Genomic DNA, 18611 nt, shown 5'->3' with positions numbered 1-18611 from the left:
GTTCACCTGGCCTTCCAACCAAGGCCTCTCAACTCAGGTGCAAGTGTCATTGGTAACCTTACTTTATGAGTAAGTAAATAATCGAATTACATTTCTGTAAGAACTGTTTTATTACTGCGGCACTTTGATAAAGCAAAGACTCTGTGTACTTTATGCTAGGATACTCCTAAGGCGGATATCTTCGGCTGAGAGCAAATCCAACTCCCTCATGTAAGTGCCTGTTCAGAAACTTAAAAGAATAAAGTTTGAAAAAAAAAAAAAAAAAAAAGCCAAATATTTTCATGGTCACTTGCATGTCGTAAACCTGGGAACAATGATTTTCAAAAACTTGATTGTACTTAACCAGCCTCAGATTGTGCAAACATGTATAACGAGCGGGGGGAAAACATCCTAAGCTGCTATTTGAATTATTAAACAAGCTGTATTCTCACTAAACCGGCCTTGTCTGTGTGTGAGGGGCGCTGCGCTCCCTGAGGGCTCGGGTAGGGGCGGGGCGGGGGACGGCGCCGCGCACGCGCGGAGGGGCGGGGCGGGCGCGGGGTGATGACGCGTTAGGCCGGGCGCCGCCGCCCTTGTCCGCGGATGAGTCGCTGCGCGTGGCCGCTGCTGCGGCGGCTCCCGGCGCGCGCGGGGCTCGCGCTCCGCCATGGCGGCGCCGCTGCCGCCGCTCCCCGCCGCGTCCGCCCCGCCGCCTCCTCCTCCGCATCGTCCGGGGACGGCGGCGCCTCCTCTCGCGCCCCCGACACCTCGCTCTTCGTGCCCGTGCCGCTGAAGCCCGGCCTGGGCGGCGCGGCCGAAGAAGATGTGGGCGCCGAGCTCACACGGCCCCTCGACAAGAGTGAGTGCGGGCGGGACCGTGAGGGGACGTGGGGCGGGCGATCCTCGGGCACCGACCGTGAGGCCGCGCCTCGAGCGCTGTGTCCGCTCGGTTCGGGAAGGACGTTGAGGAGCTCGAGTTAATCCAGAGCAGGACTGCAGAGCTGGAGCGAAAATCGGATGGGGAGCGGCTGGGGAAGCTGATGGGGCTCGGCTAGGGCCTCAAGGAACACCTCGTTCTCTCCAGCTCCCTGACAGGAGGCTGCAGCCGCATGGGGGTCGGGATGAGAGGAAGCGGCCTCAAGCTGTGCCCGGGGAGGTTTAGCTTGGGCATTGGGAGGCATTTCTTCACAGCAGAAATGGTTAAACATTGGAAAGGGCTGCCCAGCGGGGTGGTGGAGTCACCGTCTCGATTGACGGCATGTGGGACTCAGTGCTCTGCTCTGTGCACAGGGTGGTGTTCGGTCAGAGGCTGGACTCGATGATCGTGGAGGACTTTTCCAGCTTAATTGATGCCGTGTTCTGTGACCTTCCTGAGGGCTGAGGGAATTGGCCCCTGCTGCTCTCTGGCTTTTTCCTGGGGTCACAAAGACCCTTCCTGCAGGGTGTCTGACCAGTGTAGCTAATTGTGCCCCCGAAGGTGAAGTGGAATAAAAGTTGTAGGGTGAGATGGCACCTGCATGTGGTGGGATTCGTGGGGCTGGGCTGTGCAGGGTATGATCCGTGTGGGTGCCTTCCAGCTCAGAATATTGTGTGATTGACTAGGGCCGGTAGGCGTGCCCTGTGCTTCCTCCTTTATTCTCTGTTTTGGCGCGGTCAGGGTAAAGGTGCTCGGCTTGAGGCGGGTCCCGCAGCCAAACTGCAATCTCGTGCATTCCAGAACGTATCTGAAATTAAAAGGCATAATTTCCTCAAATGTTGCTGTTACAGATCGAAGAGATTGTCTGTGTGTAAAAGTGCCTAGAACCCAAGTGGGTGAAGTGATAAGACAAATGGACAGGGGGTTGTTTAGATTGGGTATTAGGAAAAAGTCCTTCCTGTGAGGTTGGTGAGGCAATGGCAGGGGTTGCCCAGAGAAGCTGTGGCTGCCCCATCCCTGGAAGTGTCCAGGGCCAGGCTGGATGGGGTTTGGAGCAGCCTGAGGTAGTGGAAGGTGTCCCTGCCCGTGGCAGGGGACTGGAGTGACATGGTCTTTAAGGTCCCTTCCAACCCAGGCAGTTCTGTCATCTTACAACTCCATGATCTTTAAAGATTTGGTAAATAAGAGATAAGTTCTCAATTCTTTTGATGTTTGTCAAGCCAAAAGCATTAAGGGTGCAGAGGGAAATATTTTTCATATCTCCTCCTAGTTAAGTGTTCTGATGACATATTATTTATCTTAACTTCAGAGTATAGGAGCATAGGCAAATGATTTTAATTGTTCAGAACTGTGGAGAAAAGAATATCTGAAAGCTAAAAAAAACCTAGTCAGATTGAAGAATCCTGAACAGCTGTAGTGCAAAAATCTGTGTTCTGTGAATAATGCATTCCATAGATGCCAATAAAGATGGATGATGGTTTCTTACTTGAACATTATCTTTTGTCTCATTTATTAGAGGAGCAGTTATGCTGGATATCTTGAAAACTACAACTAAAATGCTCTGGGAAGATAAGTATAGATACTGTTTGGTGTTTGCTAAGTTGTTGAGAGAGAACAGATTGGCTAAAATTATGTGTGCCACACAGGTAAAAATTAACTACTTCAGGCAGCCTGATGTTCTTCCATGTGAGACTGGCAAAGAATAGCAGCCAGGAGATCTGTGTGGTGCTCATCTGGCTTGTTGGCCTCTAGTGCTCTGTTTGTGGCAAGAGTATTTTGAAAAAACAACAGTGTATTTTAAAAGTATTGGTGTTTTGAAACCCAGTGATGTTAGAGAAGACTGGACAAGACATTCATTAACCTGTAGCGATTTTTTAAAAACGAAATAGTCTTTCTGTGCTTCCCTCTTTAGATTCTGACCACACATAGTATTATACATCTATTTTTTTTATATTTTAAGTAAAAAAAGTGAAAGTTTGTCAGATTCTGCTGCCAAGTACTAAAGTAGATTCAATAAAGAAAGATGTGTATTTATGAGCTTTCTGGTTACAGCTGGGGAAGAAAAATTTTTAGTGAGTGTAATTCCAGTGTGAATCATCTTGTTACCTGGTTCCTTTCTCAAGTGAGAGTGATTATAGTTTTCACACTAATCAAACACTGCTAGGAAGAATAAAGGTCTTTTTAGAAGCTTACTTCTGTAAAGCCAGTTTTGTAAAAACTTCGTAACAGACCTGAAATTAATTCACTGTTTCTGTTTTCCATGACTTGATAGGAAGTGTACACCTGTGATTGCTGATGAATGCTTTCAATTTTGGGGTGTGTATCTTCTGTATCAACTCACAGAATGTCAGCTCTGTGGCTTCAATTGTCAGACCATGGGGCTGTGCTTTACTTGTGGGAAATGCAAGTCAGGAAGGACCAGGTATTGGCAGCAATTCATGTGGCAGGAATAAAAAATACCTGAACAGGGGGTTTAGATCAAGGTTGCTTGGGCTGGGCAATGGGAGTCCAATAGTTGGGGAGGAATTCTAAAATAAGCTCCCTTATCCTTGTGGGCTGCCATGCCAGCTTTGTTTTGTTTAGATTTGCCTTATTGTGAGGACAAGTATTTGTGCTTAGAAAGGATTGTGACCTTGCTTGTGGCAGGGCAGCGTGGTCCCAGTGTCATGTTGCCTTGGATAGAAACAGTTTTGGCATTGACCTTTTAATCTTGCAGTAAGGTCAATGGGCTGTGAATTTAGCTGTGTGGCTGATGTGTTAATTGCTGGAGCTTCCTAGGGACTCTCTGGAGAGCATTCAGCCCTGTGCTTGCTTATACTGTACAGTTTTCCAGTGTGTCTTTGATTTTGGAGCCCTTAAAGTGAGTGTGGATGCCTTCCTAGGAAATGTAATCCTGCCAGTGCCCTTGCTTCTTGCCTTTGGGGGCATTCCAGAACATGAGTTAATCCATGAAGAGACTCTTGTAGCTGTGCACAGGGTATGGGATGTGCATTTAGATTTGCCATATTCTTATCAGCTGGTGATTTATATTGTGGACTGTTGCTGTTACAGCTTTTTAGAGAGGCAGTCTTCCAGGAATTTAAGGTTTATCTCATGGGAGGCTTTCCGTGTTGTGTCAGTGTCAGTGAGCTGCAGAGAGCAGGACTTGACAGTGTTGTGTCACTGGTGTGCTGCATTTATCACTCCTAGCATTTTATAATGCTGTAAAACTCACAGACTTGAGTTTTAATAGTGTAAGCTCATGAATAGGTGTTCATGAAATTTGCTAAATTTTTTCTGAATTTCTGATCTGCTGTAGATGGAAAGGGGACACATCTTTTTGCACTGCCATTTAACTAACATTTAATGAACTAAAATCAGTGTTTACTTGAGTAAATACAATTTTGTTGCAACACTGAACTTGCCTTTTAGGGGAGGGAAAGAGTTTCTTAATAAGTTTATAAGAGAGTTTATTCAAAGAAAGCTGAGTAATTTGTGATACACATGAATAAACTCTGTTTTTTCTTCCTTTTCTTTAACCTGAGAAAAGAAAGAATACTGTGTCTGGTTTACCTGACCTTTCTGAAGACTGTCTTTCTGAAGCAGGGTGGAGGGAAGAACATGCCTCGGGATGTTGATTAAAAGCTGTCACCAAGTAGCTCAAGCAGATTTGCTTTTCATATTAAAACCTTCTGATAGGTGCTGATAAAAAGCAAACAAAAACCCACCCCAAAACATTAATTTTTTCCATGACTTGTTACTTGCATGTTCCCATCTTTATGGTTTCCTGTCAAGTTCTTTTCATCCTTTCCAGGATCTTTGGGCCAGGAGAATGTGATTTAATTTTGAGAAAGCTGGAAAAAAGTTATTATTTTCTTACAGGTGAAGTCCTAAAAAATTTAAACAAGTTCTACAAAAGAAAAGAAATTCAAAGACTAGGAGCAGAAAATGGACTAGATGGTAAGAAGATGTTTTAAGTTTATAATATTTTAATATGAAATCTCTTTTAATTCAAATATGGTGTTAGATGTGATCTTTTTATCACAACACTGCTTCTTTACATCAGTTCAAATAACATTTATATTTACTTTTAATAGCTTATATTAAGGTATAAGTTTTTAATTAATTGCTTCATTGTTTTATTGGGTATTTACAAATAGACTTTTCTGATCCTGACCACATTCATTTTGTTCCTTTTTTTGTTTATTGCAGCTCGCCTCTTTCACCAAGCATTTATAAGCTTTAGGAAGTATATCATGGAGTCCAGTTCTGTGAGTGCTGATTTGCATATTATTCTCAATGATATATGCTGTGGTGCAGGCAAGTATCTGGAGTGCTTGTAAAGTAAAATGTACATTTTTACTTGTTTTTGCCCTGTATACTTACCTATGTACATGTGAACAGAGGGATTAAAAATCTCTGTGTCCTTATCAGAGACATTTGTGCCCATCGAAGGGAATGTTCACTTCTTAAATCTCCTGAAGTGGAAATGAAAGATGTGGTGGTGTTAGCAAGAGAAGCAGCCTGTTGTACAGCATCTGTTGAGGGCTGAAATGAAAACACTGCTGGCTGTTTATTCCTCTCTTTAAGATCCAGCAGTCACTAGGGGGCACTTGGAGAGCTTTCTCCCAGCTGGTGGCTTTAGGGGCAGCTTTGTGACAGTGCTCTGATTGCCTGTGGCACTCACAGAGGTGTTTGCCTGCTTAGTGCATCCTGTGTTGTGATTAACAGCACTTAACTGAGAGGTGATGCCAGCTGGGAGCAGCAGAATCAGCTTTCTCCAGGGTTCAAGCTGCACAGTGTGTGTTTTAACGATGGGATTTTTGTCTTAAAATGTAAACGTGTCAATTTTAAATGTTGGCCATCTTAGGAGATTGTCTCATTGTATTTCTTGTGCATAGAATGTTCCACAGGATTTTCTCATTTCCACTCCTTATTTGCCTATATATGAGCATTATGCCTTATAACTTATATACAGAAATATTGAAACTTTTTGAGTTTTCCTTGTCCAAAGATGATAATTAAATTTATTACAGCTTTTAAAAAAATTCCACAATAATTTTTATACGTTGAATAATAATTCTTAATTTAACCTTCCCCAAAATAGAACATCCCCCCCCCCAACAAAACAAAAACACTCCAACATACCCCAAAACACTGCTTTTTCTTTTTGTGTGTGTATGTTTGATAATAACAGTTTTTTATATCAAGATTGTTCTTTGAAATTCTGTGAGAGCTGGACAGGAGGAGAGTGACCTGAAATGGGACCTTTAAGGCCCACGTGTCTACTTTGCAAACATTCAGAAGAGTGAACCTGGATTTCTCATCTTAGTTGATTTTAGTATTTTTATTTTCTCTCCTAGGGATTGGAAACTTAAAATTTGGAACCAGCATCCTAAGTCTCGTTAGCTTAGAGAAGCTGCAGATCTGTTTTTCTGTCTTTATTCATAAAAGCATTTTAAAAGCTCCTCTTCTCTTCTCTTCTCTTCTCTTCTCTTCTCTTCTCTTCTCTTCTCTTCTCTTCTCTTCTCTTCTCTTCTCTTCTCTTCTCTTCTCTTCTCTTCTCTTCTCTTCTCTTCTCTTCTCTTCTCTTCTCTTCTCTTCTCTTCTCTTCTCTTCTCTTCTCTTCTCTTCTCTTCTCTTCTCTTCTCTTCTCTTCTCTTCTCTTCTCTTCTCTTCTCTTCTCACGAATTTAGGAAAAATGGGCTAAAATCTTAAGACAGAGAAGCTATTTCTCTTCCGGCTTTTTCACAGTTTCTCATTTTTACTTAGAGGTTCTGTAGGCTGAGCAGAGTGAATATATTGAAATGAGATGCATTTTTTCATATTATTGTGTTTGTATTCCATTGCTAAATGAGTCATGTACTTGTGTTAGTTTCCCTTTTTGCCACTGAGATAATTATTGAACTTTGCAGAGAGCCAGAAGTTGAAAGGATTACTTAAGCGCGGGGTGGAAGTAGTAGAAATTTTTTTTTCAAAGTTTATTCTGATGGTAGACACTCAGACAAGCACACAGACTTTCTGAAAAGGTTTTGTTCTTCTAGGCCACGTGGATGATCTATTTCCATTTTTCCTGAGGCATGCAAAGCAGATCTTTCCAATGCTGGACTGCATGGATGATCTGCGCAAGATCAGCGACCTGAGGCTGCCACCCAACTGGTCAGTGTGCTGAAGTGCCTGCATGCTTTCCTTCCTTAGTGTCAGAGAATTTCATAATCTGTGCATTTCCATGTAATTATGCTACATTTTCAGTTCTTTTCTCTGTTTTTACAATGATTTGTGTCAGGAACTCTTGTGTTTTTTACAACATACATCACATTGAATTAATAAGAAAATAAAATTATATCAGCTGTGAAAGTCACTGAGTTGGTGGGGCTTTTTCAGGAGGATGTTTTCTAACAATATATTTGGGAGGTAGCACATCAGAACATTAAAATATTGATAAGATCAAGGAGAGAGAATTGTGGGAAAAATGAGAATTATTTTGTATGCAATGTGTGAATTTCACTCTGAATCTTTGAAAGCATTTTATGACTTAGAAGATCTATGTGGAAGATACAGTAACTTCTTTATACTGTCTCTTAAGAACTTGATGTTTCTGCTTTCAGCACTCATTAAAATTATTAATAAATAAATGCTTAAGCTAATCTGCAGTTTCTCCTGAATCAGTATCCAGATAAATGTTCAACAGATCTGCTTTTTTTTTTGTCTTTGCTTTAGGTATCCAGATGCCAGGGCTATTCAGAGAAAGATAATATTCCATGCTGGTCCTACAAACAGTGGAAAAACTTACCATGCTATCCAGAGATTTTTGTCAGCCAAATCTGGAATATACTGTGGTCCACTAAAACTTCTGGCTCATGAGATCTTCCAAAAGAGTAATGATGCTGTCAGTATGTCTTATTACTTACCAACATCCTTAGTACCTGAACAGTCTCATGAATGCATGTCTGTAAAGTCCTGTAGTGGTCTCTGTAGCCCTGTGCTTGAGGAGGTGCCTTTGCTTTGCAGTGGTGTCAGCTCATGTGAAATCAGTTGTGCATTTCTGCTTTAGGAGCAGAATGGAACATCATTTCCTCAAGTGGAACAGTACTGTCCCCAGAGCACATGCAATGCAGTCATCCCTGTAATCTGCCTCTTGTCTTCTGAAATTTGTTGCTCCCTGGATGAGCCTGGTTCTACTATTAGGTTTTTCAGCATGGGCACCATGCCTTCTTTTGTCCATGTCCTTTATTATTTCTACACAAAAAACTATCCTTGCTTAATCTCCTCAACCTTCTGCTTCGATGTATAAATGTATTTCACTTCACTATCCTTGAAAAATTCTGCAGATGCAGATGTGTTGAATTGAAGAGCAGTTGTATATCAGGTCCCTAGAGTAAATTCTCATTAGTGTTTTATATTGCTTCTGGCATATTTTTGGAGGCTCCTCCCCAGTGAGCTTCCAGCTGCAGAAAACCAGACCAGTTCTGGAGCACTACAATCACATACCACATGTTAGCACAGTGTGTGTGTAAAGTAGTGATGTGATTTCTCTTTTTTTAATGTAGAATTTGTAAGTCTTATTACCAGTCTGTCTGAGCAACACATCAGAAAGATTGGCTTGTCCTAGGAGATTGCTGTAATGTACCATGTGTAGTCACAGAGTGACTGGGTACCATGCAGTGATGCTCCTTGCTGGAGAAAAGTGGAACTTCTATGTGTCTAGTGTGTGTGTCAGAACTTTCCAGTTGCTGGCTCCTGGGTCATGTTTAGGCCCTTGGGGTGTTACCAGGCTTCCAGCAGGGCTCTGCAGGTGGCTGTAGGTATGGATGGAGCAGCCATCAGCAGCAAGGAGTGTAGGGCTGGCAGGGTGGAGGCCTCAGCTGTCTCACAGCTAATCCTCATGAGCTCTTGCTGTGTGAGTACAAGGCAGCAGGGCAATTGCCAGAGGAGATGGGGCAGGCTGGAGCTTACAAGGCTCCTTCACTGCTGGGCCTTGCTCTGTGAGTCCCTTGTACTCTTCTAACAGTTCTTTTGTAGCAGATGTGACAGCTCTGAAATGCTCTGCAGGAGTAGGGGAAGGCATCTAGTTACAGATAGCCCCCCCCCCCACCTTCATTAAACCTCCACTCTGATAGGACTTAAATACAAGGCACAAGTCTCTCAAGGCTGAGTAGTTATTTCCTGGATAGCTTATATTACACTGTCCTAGAAACTAGTGTAAGAAACTGCTTTTGTCCTCTTTGGAAAGGGGGATTGATTCTTTAATGTAGAAGAAACTTAACCTGAGATTTCTGCATGCCTTCAGAACGTGCCATGTGACCTGGTGACAGGAGAAGAGCGTGTGTTTGCCAATGAAGATGCCAGACAGGCCCCTCATGTTGCTTGTACCATTGAAATGTGCAGCACTAATACACCTTGTAAGTACACATACTTGTTTCTGTCCTGTCTGTGTACCCTTGTGTGTGTTATTGCTTGGACTCAAAAGTAGCTGAGCTCTTCTTTTTCACTCTTATTTGAATTATGATTGAGCAGTTCAAGGAACTTGGATCATCTCAGAGTAGCTTTTTGGTGATAGAGGATTAGCTTTGTTTGAGCAACCTTTTTTAGGAAACCTAAAAGTTCCTTCAGTTCCTTTGTGTCTTGTACTGCTGTTCTAGATGCTCTTCCTTGGTGAATCATATTTTTCTTTTGTTTTAAGATGAAGTTGCTGTGATAGATGAAATTCAGATGATCAGAGATCCTGCCAGAGGCTGGGCTTGGACAAGAGCCCTTCTAGGTAAGCTTGTTTGTGTTGGCAATGAATTAGCTTAATGGCACATGAAATTCAAGCTTAGCAGTCAGTATAGTCATTAGTGGTTATAATATGTGATGCAAAATAGAAGTATTTCTTCCTCATGTCTTCTCACAGGTAGTTAAAAGAGATACTGTGCCTCAGAGGATTTGTCTGCATGACAGGAAGCTGCCTGTGTTTTACTTAACAAATGGGTTTTTAAAATTTTGTTCAGATGCCTCTTATTTTTCTTTTCTTGGCCAATAGGGAGTCTTTACTCCATTTTGCTGTTCTTTTACATTGACTATTTCCAAGAAGTATGCTTTTCCATTCAATTAAAACAACACCAGTTTTCAGTAGATTCTGCCAAATCATGGTAACTTTAAATATTTTATAGTGTTAATTTCAAATGGCTCATTTACAGAGCTGCATCAATCTGTTATGTTCTTAGAAGAATGCTGGTTTTGATAGTTCTAGATTTTTTTCTAGAGGAATTTTTGAAAAATTTTCCCTCATATTTGGAACAGAAATTTGGAATCTGATTCCCTCTTGACCCTTCCTTTTGTTGCTTTTGATTCTAAGTTCAGCAGATTTGTCACACTTCTTTACTTCCTGTTTTTCCCTGTTCTGTTCTGACTGAATTGGAGGTGAATTTATGCAGAAAACAAAACTCAGTCCTGCTGGGGTTTGGGAGTTAGTAAAACATGAGTGGTAAATAAAACATACTCAAAGCTTTCCTCCATTTGTTCAGTGGCTGAGGCTATCTCATTTTGGCTGCTCTGATTATTGCACCAATGAATTGTCAATATCACCTGTTGGTAAGAGATCCAAGAGCAGCTCTAGGGAAATAGTGTCTTGTGAGAGAGGCTTTAGGTGGAGGTTTGGGTTGTTGAAGGATTGTGTTTAGCAACCAAAAGACAGTTTTTTTGATACCTTAAGAGCCAGCTAAAGTTACTGTTGTATCTAAACAAGTAACATTTTGCTTTTTGTTTCACTGGACCTTCTTCAGGCCTCTGTGCCGAAGAAATCCACGTTTGTGGAGAACCTGCTGCTATTGACTTGGTGACAGAGCTCATGTACACTACAGGGGAGGAAGTTGAAGTAAGTAATTCTGAGAAGCTGTGAACAGAATATCAGGTTCTCTTTGCTGTAAAACAGGATGAAAAATGTAGGGTCCTTTCTGGGGGTATCACTTCTCTGCAGGAAGCCTTGTTAAAATGTGTCTCAGTTTCTGTAAAGCAAAGATGTTGCAAAGTCCTTTCTCTTTTTAAATAGTGGTACTGTTTTTCTGAAAGAAGATACTGGTTTGATGAGTGCCTTCAGGGGATGCTGCAGCTGCTACAGCTGTGTATGGACATTTTTTATAGTTCCGATCTTCCAGGAGGGCACGGTGCTCTCAAGTTTGCTGACTTTACAGGATGTCTCAATACAATGGAATTTGAGTTTAAAAAGACACCATCTTTGACACCTTCAATTCTAGGTCCGAAACTACGAGAGACTGACTCCTCTGACTGTGCTGGATTATGCCTTGGAGTCCTTGGATAACCTCCGGCCTGGGGACTGCATTGTCTGTTTCAGTAAGAATGACATTTACTCTGTGAGCCGGCAGATTGAAGCCAGAGGATTAGAATGTGCTGTCATATATGGCAGTCTGCCTCCAGGTAAAGCACTTGTGCTTTTATTGTTAAGGGGGAGTTCTGTTTCTTGCTGCTCTTCTTAGGAGAAAACCCCCTTGTACTGCTTGCTTGATTTTAAAATAAAGCACTGCACGTTTCCTAGATTTGCTACCCTATATAGCTAGAGAAAGTAATCAGCTTTCATTGACTGGTGTTTTAATCTTGGGATTAGACCTTTATTATGTACTTAATTTGGATCTTCAGATAGATATAATTAAATGAGGTCTATCCACAGCTCTGGGAATGATTTAAATCCCTCCTGCCCCCTCCCCCCATCTGTGGCCAAATACCAATTTATTTCTTTTTTTTCTTAGCCTGTTATAATGATGTTTGACTTAGTGATGGGTTGTCTTTATTTTGTATGAAGTTTGCTATGTGAAGTGTTCTGTCATTCTGTTTTAGGAACAAAGCTTGAGCAGGCAAAGAAATTCAATGATCCTGATGATCCGTGCAAAATTTTAGTTGCTACAGATGCAATTGGAATGGGACTCAATTTGTAAGTACTTGCAGCAGGTTATGCTACTTTTATTTTCCTTTGGGTGTGACTGCTACATTAATTTCATTACTTTTTATCTCCCTAGTCTGATTAACTCATCTAAGTACCTGCTGTGTCTAGACAACGCAGTATATACCTTTCAATTTTGAAGTAGTGATCAATTTGGCTAGGCAGAACTAATTTTAAAATTGCTTTTAAGAACTAAATTGCTCCCTTGGCCTAATTAAGGTGATAGTTGGCTGTAGATGACAGAGCCCACTGGATCAACTGGAGTCAAATGTGCTGGATCAACTGGAGTCAAATGGTCAGAGTTACCACTCTCTTGCATTTGTGAAATGCAGAGCAAGTTCAGCCCAGTTTCAGATGTATTTAATTGGTGAATGATATACACTCACATTGCTGCAAACTGCTGAGGCAGGTGGTGCTGGATGGATTGGGAGGTGATTAGGACATGATTAATGTGTGCAGGGATGATCATTCTCCTTCAGCTAGCCAGTAGCCTTCTCCTGCCTTTTAGAATATGCTGTGTTCATAAGCTCTACCTGTGATACCCTAATTTATAGAGGAGAAAAAGCTTATAAAAAAGCAAAAGCTTTAATTCTTCATATTGGAAGTAATCTGCAAACAATAATTAGTTTTTGTTTGAAAATTCCAGGTGTATAAGAAGGATAATTTTTAACTCCATAGTAAAGCCAACTGTGAATGAGAAGGGAGAGAAGGAGATAGACTCCATCACCACCTCGCAGGCCCTGCAGATCGCGGGCAGGGCCGGGCGCTTCGGCTCCTCCTTCAAACAGGGCGAGGTCACAACCATGCACCGCGAAGACCTGGTGCAGCTGAGGGGGATTCTCAGTGATGCTGTGCCCCCTGTCAAGGTGAGAGCCTCAGTGCCACTTTGTACAGCTGTGCTCTGGGGCTGGCTTATGATGTTCTGAGCCCAAATTATATTTTCCTTCTGTCTGGTTGCAATTTAGTAATGAAAATGGGTTGTGTTTTGCCAGAGTGGCTTTGAATATATTTTATATTTTATCCATTTGGAGACTTGCAGTGTTGCTTTTATATTGAATTTGCACTTTTAAGAATTAAAAGTTCTTTAAGTTCTTTTTTAACTTAAGTTGATTTAGCTAAGTATGCTAAACAAACTGGAGTCTGCAGGGTGCTTTGGTTTCTTACATTTTGTCTTTTAATATGTTGTTTCTGGTGCATTAACTTTGAAGCAATGCTGAGAATTAATGGAAGGTTTTTTCTTTATTTTCCATTTAGGCAGCTGGCCTACACCCTACTCCTGAGCAGATAGAAATGTTTGCTTATCATCTTCCTGATGCCACTCTATCCAACTTAATCGTAAGAATGATCAAAATATTACCTTCTGCTTTCAAAATTTAGTACCACTAATAGTCACTGCTTTGTGCAAACCTGCCTTTGGGAGACCTGACAAGACAGCCTGTGTGTGTTTTTTAATCACTTGGATTCTTCTCTCTGCCACACAAGTGACTGCAGAGAGGTTTAGGATGTTTAACTTTTCTGTGCTACAATAAACTTGAAAGCGGTTGAAACATGTCAGTCATTTTTACACAGTGTTTAAAACTGTGCAGCAGCTTTTTCATTCCAGCTTTTTGAAATTTAAATGTAGACATTTCAGTCTGAGGCTGAAGATATTAGAGATCTAAATTGAAATAAATTATTTGAAAATTCCTGGGAAGTTGGTCATGTCAGATTTCCACATATCTGAAAGCTACCTGATTTTTTTTTCCCTGTTTCTGTGAATTTTGTGGTGAAACAGTGTGTTTGTAGCTTTTAGAAAACTGATTTTGTGGAATCAATTCAATCTCCTCCTTAGGTACTAGTTCTTGGATGTACCTAAACATTATAAAGTACAAATTAAGATTCCAATACTGTATTGAAAAAATGTTATCACAGCTTTTAGTAAACTGAGAAATCCTTGGCAGCTTTCATGGTTTTAAATGTGCATTATTGTTCCTGCTGATCTGCTGTTATGTAGCAAAATGTGTTATTTCTAACCTTGAAATAAAAGATTATACCTGGAGACCTCCTGGAAGACTTAGTCTGGTAGGGTAACAACACATCTTTAAAATTTTTAAATTAGCAATTTTTGGGCTAGCACAGTAGTATTAAGATAAAAACCTTGTGTTGGTTTTGTCTCTTAAATATTCAGTCACATATTTAATTAAAAAGCTCAGCATTTCTTTAAAGATGTTTTTTAAAAAAATCTTTAAAAGATTTATGTTAGAGAAATAATTTTGGAGGCCCATAAAATACCCCCTGCAGGGTGCATTTTCCATTTCTCCATGTTTACTTTGAACTCCTCTATTGGAATACTTCCTTCTTCCTAAAATAGATCTGATCCTGACATTGAACTAAAAATACCCCAATTATTGAATTGCATGCTGTAAAGTTAGCTTTTTGGGTCATGCTAAGTGATGAACTTGGAGAAATTTCTAAACACAGTGGTAACAGGTTCCTGTGATGCTGTTCTTTGTACCTAAAATGTACCCTTCCAGAACTTTGTTAATTAGGAGACTGACTGAAAGCATTTAAATAAAGTGTTGTGTGTTATGTCTTCTCCTCTAATCCTGTGTGGGAGAATTTAATGCAAATTCTGCTGAGAGAGTAGGAGGGACTCCCCTGCCTGCTTTTTTATTACTGTGGTCAGATTTGATGGTTTTCAATTGTTCTTTCAGTAGAAGTAGTCTTTCAAAGGCTAAATAATTTTTTTGTTTGGTAAGGCAAAGCTTAACAACCCTCTCCTGCAATAACATTCTGACATTTGGTTTTATTTTCACAGGATATTTTTGTGAGCCTCTCACAAGTCGATGGGATGTACTTTGTCTGCAATATTGATGACTTTAAATTTCTGGCAGATATGATTCAGCACATTCCGCTAAATCTGCGATCACGATACGTCTTCTGCACTGCACCCTTGAACAGAAAAGAGCCTTTTGTGTGTACCACTTTGTTGAAGGTCAGCTATTTTTTTCCCCTCAAAAAATGTGGTGTTTATATTGGACCAAGAAGGTTTTGGTGCACTGGGACTGTGTCTAGCTGCTGTATTTGTTGTGGGCTTTGCTATCAGATAATTTGAGATTTTTCTTGAAGTGCTTGCATATACATAAAATATACATAAAATAGCTGGATATGTGTTGAATTGTCCACTATTTTTATGGACCAGAGGTTTTAACTTCTGAAAACTGATCATCATGATGTAGGTTGAAGTTTGGGCAGCTTCTGCTGTTTGCCTCTGAAGATCCTACTGCTTGTCCTTGTATGCCAGCTCTGAACTGGGAGAGATGAGATTTGTGTTCCCTAAAGCTTTGCACTAGTGTTCCTAAAAGCAGTCATTAAAAACCAAGTTACTTCTTCTTTGAGCTGTTAGCTTGTCAACAAAAGGAGAGAATGTGGGATTAAGGGTGATTGCTGATGCTGTAATACAGTTACATAGAATTTAAACCTCAGAAAACACAGAGCTGGAAGTTGCTCTCAGAATTATGTCACTTTACTTTTCAGGCCTGGATGAATTGTTTTTTGCTGTGCCCTCAGAGTGATTATTTTGAGGAATTTATAGTCAGCTGATTTTTCAGATTTAATAATAATGTCACTTGGGACTGTTACTTTGTTAGACAGTATTGCCATTGTTACCTTTTTAAAGACTGCATTAAACTTTTAAAATGAATTAATATAAAAATGAAACTGATGTGGTGCCCTCATGTCAGAAATATTAGAACTCTGCTTCTCAAAACTGGGTAATAATCCTTAAAAAATGAGTGATTGATTAAAGACTGGAAAAAAGTGCCTTGTTAGGAAAATGCTGAGCTTTTGGATTCCAAGTAGTGAAGGTGCAGAGGGCCATAATGTGGTGTTAGAGGGAGGTAAGCTGTTGTGAATGCTTGTGTGAATTTAAGCCCTATTCCTTGGCCAAGAAAACCCACTTCAGTATCAGCCAGATAGGAAACAGTTATTCCAAGTCATCAGCATTCTTGAAAATTTTACATTTAAATCTTATTTGACTTGTTTTTCTGTTAGTTGAAGAGCTGAGATATCTGAGTTTCAGAAGAGCAGATTTCTAGTGCAGGTTAATCTGTTTGGTTTGTGGGTAGTGTGTTTCCTAAACCAGGTTTTTTAATATTCTGAACCCTGGCAACCCTGAAACAAGATAATTAGCCACATAGGAGAAGGAGGATTTAAAAAGACACAAAGTCCATCTGCTTTGCTAGATGAAATCAAATGCCTTCAGTGTTAAGCTTTTCTGGATAGCTCTGTGCTTTTGTTGCTGAACTCTGTGCATGGCCCATGGACAAATTGTATTAATGAGGCCCTGGAAAGGAGAGGTGACTCCTGTGTTGAGTAATTAAGTAAAAGAATGTGTGGCATTTGGGTTGTGTAAAACAAAGCAGGTATTTTATGGAGTATTCTATGTATACAGACTCGGGGGAAGTTAACTCTTTGGGGATTTCTTGTTTCCTGACTAACAGGACTTGACTGAATCTGCTTGTTTTTCAGTTTGCACGGCAGTTCAGTAGAAATGAGCCGCTGACCTTCGACTGGCTCTGCCGGCACACCAAGTGGCCCTTAGCTGCTCCAAAAAACATCAAGGAACTTGTGCACCTTGAAGCTGTGCACGATGTTTTTGACCTCTATCTGTGGTTAAGGTATTGTCTTTGTGCTTGAAAAGTGGTGGGTTGTTTAATTTTTTTTCCCCAATTATTTATGACTTACAGTCCTAGAAATGCAGTGTTTTTGAGCCCATATGTACATGGTGCAGGATGGGCTCCTTTGGCCTTGTAGAGGATCTTGACAATGCAATCTTGAGGCATTGAGTTCTGCAGGGAGCAGTTTGTGACTGACAGAAAGAGAAAGGTAGAAACAAGGTGATCCTGGACTGGAGCAGCTGAAATACAAATTAAAATACGGTGACCTTCCCATGCAGCATGTGATAAATCTTCTTTCTACTTAGTGTATATCCCATCTTTGTCCCAGTGAGAAGGTTTGATTGTGTGTTCTTTTGCCTCCCTTCAGTTACCGCTTTGTGGATATGTTCCCTGACGCTGTCCTTGTAAGGGACATTCAGAAAAAACTGGATGACATTATCCAGATTGGTGTCTGCAACATCACCAAGCTGATCCGAGCATCCCAGTCTGCAGCTGCTCCTGGCACAGCTGAGGCTATCTCAGAAGACTTTCCTCTCTCAAGGACTCAGAAGGATGCCAGGGCAGTTTCAGACCGTCACGGTGCAGCCTCCACAGAGGCCCTGTCCATTGCAGTGGAGGCTGCAGGACTGAGAAGAGCCAAGAACTCGAGACCCTCTCGGCTTGGCAGCAGGCAGGAGGATGTGAAAAGCTATGGACGTGGATCTCTTGCCAACAGATTGCTGCAGGAGGGACTTCTGACACAGGAAATGCTGAGGCAGCTGGAGAGTGAGTGGCAGGATCAGCACAGGAATGGTAGATATGGCTTTGGTTCAAAAAGAGATGATCAGCATACTTCAAAGGAAACAAGGAAAAAGAGAAAATAGAACCATGTCCTAATTCTGTTTAGTTTTTATTCATAAAATAAAATACTATTTTAATAACCTCTTTGACATGTCATGTTTACACTGCTGCTGCTCCTTGATGTTTTTCCTTCTCCTATGACCAGTAATGTGAAGCACTCAGAGAAATGAACTCCTAAAAGCTCAGAGGCCATAAGTTTTTGTTTTTGCCACTCAGCTGTGCACTCTTTCAATCATGGTGTTCAGCATTAAGTGTATGATCTGCTGCTCTGTGAAAATTTGAACTTGGTGTCTTCTTGCAAGATATCCTCTCATCATCAATAAATGTCAGATATTTCACTAGTAATGAATTAGCTACTCATTCCACCCCTTCTCAAAGAGCAGAGTTTAACAGATCACAAACAAGTAATGAACAGCCTGGAACAAAATTGGCTTAGAATAGTGATAGGAATCATGTGCCTCTAATCATTGTGTCCTGTGAAAATGTGGAAGGAGATGAAAAGCATTTGTGGTAATATGTCAGGAGTGATGGAATTCTGGCCACAAGAATTTCGGAGTGAATTTCAGTTCTCTAATCTGAAGGGTGATTATGATGCTGTGTGATTTGGTTTTTAGGTTAGCAGTTTTGAGCTCCCAGTATGGATACTGGAGAGTGGAAAGAATCAGATGCTGAAACTGCTGTGTATTTACAGAAATGGGTTTCAGCACCTTACATGTTGCTGGGCTGCCTGAGGAGAATGATGCTACACTGGCTGTGTACAAGTGCACAGGTCCTGCTTGTGTTAATGTTAACAGGCAAACCTCTAAAATCCAGGTTGAGTTTCACTATCAAATACCTGGCTTTCTGATCTGTGTTTCTCTGCAGGCTGGAAGCTTGTTCTGAATCCTTTTCTCTTGGTATCAATCCTTTGTGCTGCTGTTCAGAAAGAAACCTGCAGCAGTTTGAAAAATGTTTTTGCAGCTGTTTTCAGTGTAGTTCATGTAGTCTTCCCTCATTGTTTACTAAAAAGCAAGCAGTGCGTGAATGTTTCTAATCCACATGATCTCCTGCTGGTTTCAGTACAGTACTGGTGGGAAGAGAAAGTTTTAGGTCCTTCCCCTGAGAAGCCACATCTCTTTTTCCTCCCCCAAGAAAAACCAAGCAGCTCTGTGTGTGGCAATGGCCATGTGAGTGTTGTGGATTTTCTGCTTTGCAGATGAGTAGTTCAGCTTTGCTTTCCCAGAGTCCCGCTGAACAGCAGCACCCCTTGCAGAGTGCAAGCTTGTATTAACCCTTACAAACGTGTCACATTTGCTGCTATCAC

The 18611-nt window shown here is 41.1% G+C and overlaps 1 protein-coding gene across 2 annotated transcripts; it reads left to right on the top strand.

Moving 5' to 3' along the window:
• Positions 1 to 542: 542 nt before the first annotated feature.
• On the top strand, positions 543 to 17388 carry SUPV3L1 (Suv3 like RNA helicase). Of its 2 annotated transcripts, XM_056495397.1 has the most exons (15): positions 543 to 838; positions 4757 to 4834; positions 5087 to 5194; positions 6919 to 7033; positions 7595 to 7763; positions 9165 to 9276; positions 9558 to 9635; positions 10639 to 10730; positions 11110 to 11290; positions 11708 to 11801; positions 12457 to 12676; positions 13065 to 13145; positions 14608 to 14784; positions 16320 to 16468; positions 16836 to 17388. In XM_056495397.1, exons 1-15 carry the CDS (start codon positions 583 to 585, stop codon positions 17329 to 17331), a joined length of 2406 nt encoding a protein of 801 aa, XP_056351372.1. In that variant the 5' UTR covers positions 543 to 582; the 3' UTR covers positions 17332 to 17388. The 2 variants fall into 2 exon arrangements, with proteins under 2 accessions (XP_056351372.1, XP_056351373.1); XM_056495398.1 differs by lacking the exons at positions 543 to 838; positions 4757 to 4834 and having other exon boundaries at positions 5124 to 5145.
• Positions 17389 to 18611: the final 1223 nt, after the last annotated feature.

The sequence above is a fragment of the Oenanthe melanoleuca genome, chromosome 6 (genome assembly GCF_029582105.1).
Source record: "Oenanthe melanoleuca isolate GR-GAL-2019-014 chromosome 6, OMel1.0, whole genome shotgun sequence".
Taxonomy (NCBI): Eukaryota; Metazoa; Chordata; class Aves; order Passeriformes; family Muscicapidae; genus Oenanthe; species Oenanthe melanoleuca.
This window is presented reverse-complemented; position numbering and strand designations above follow the sequence as displayed.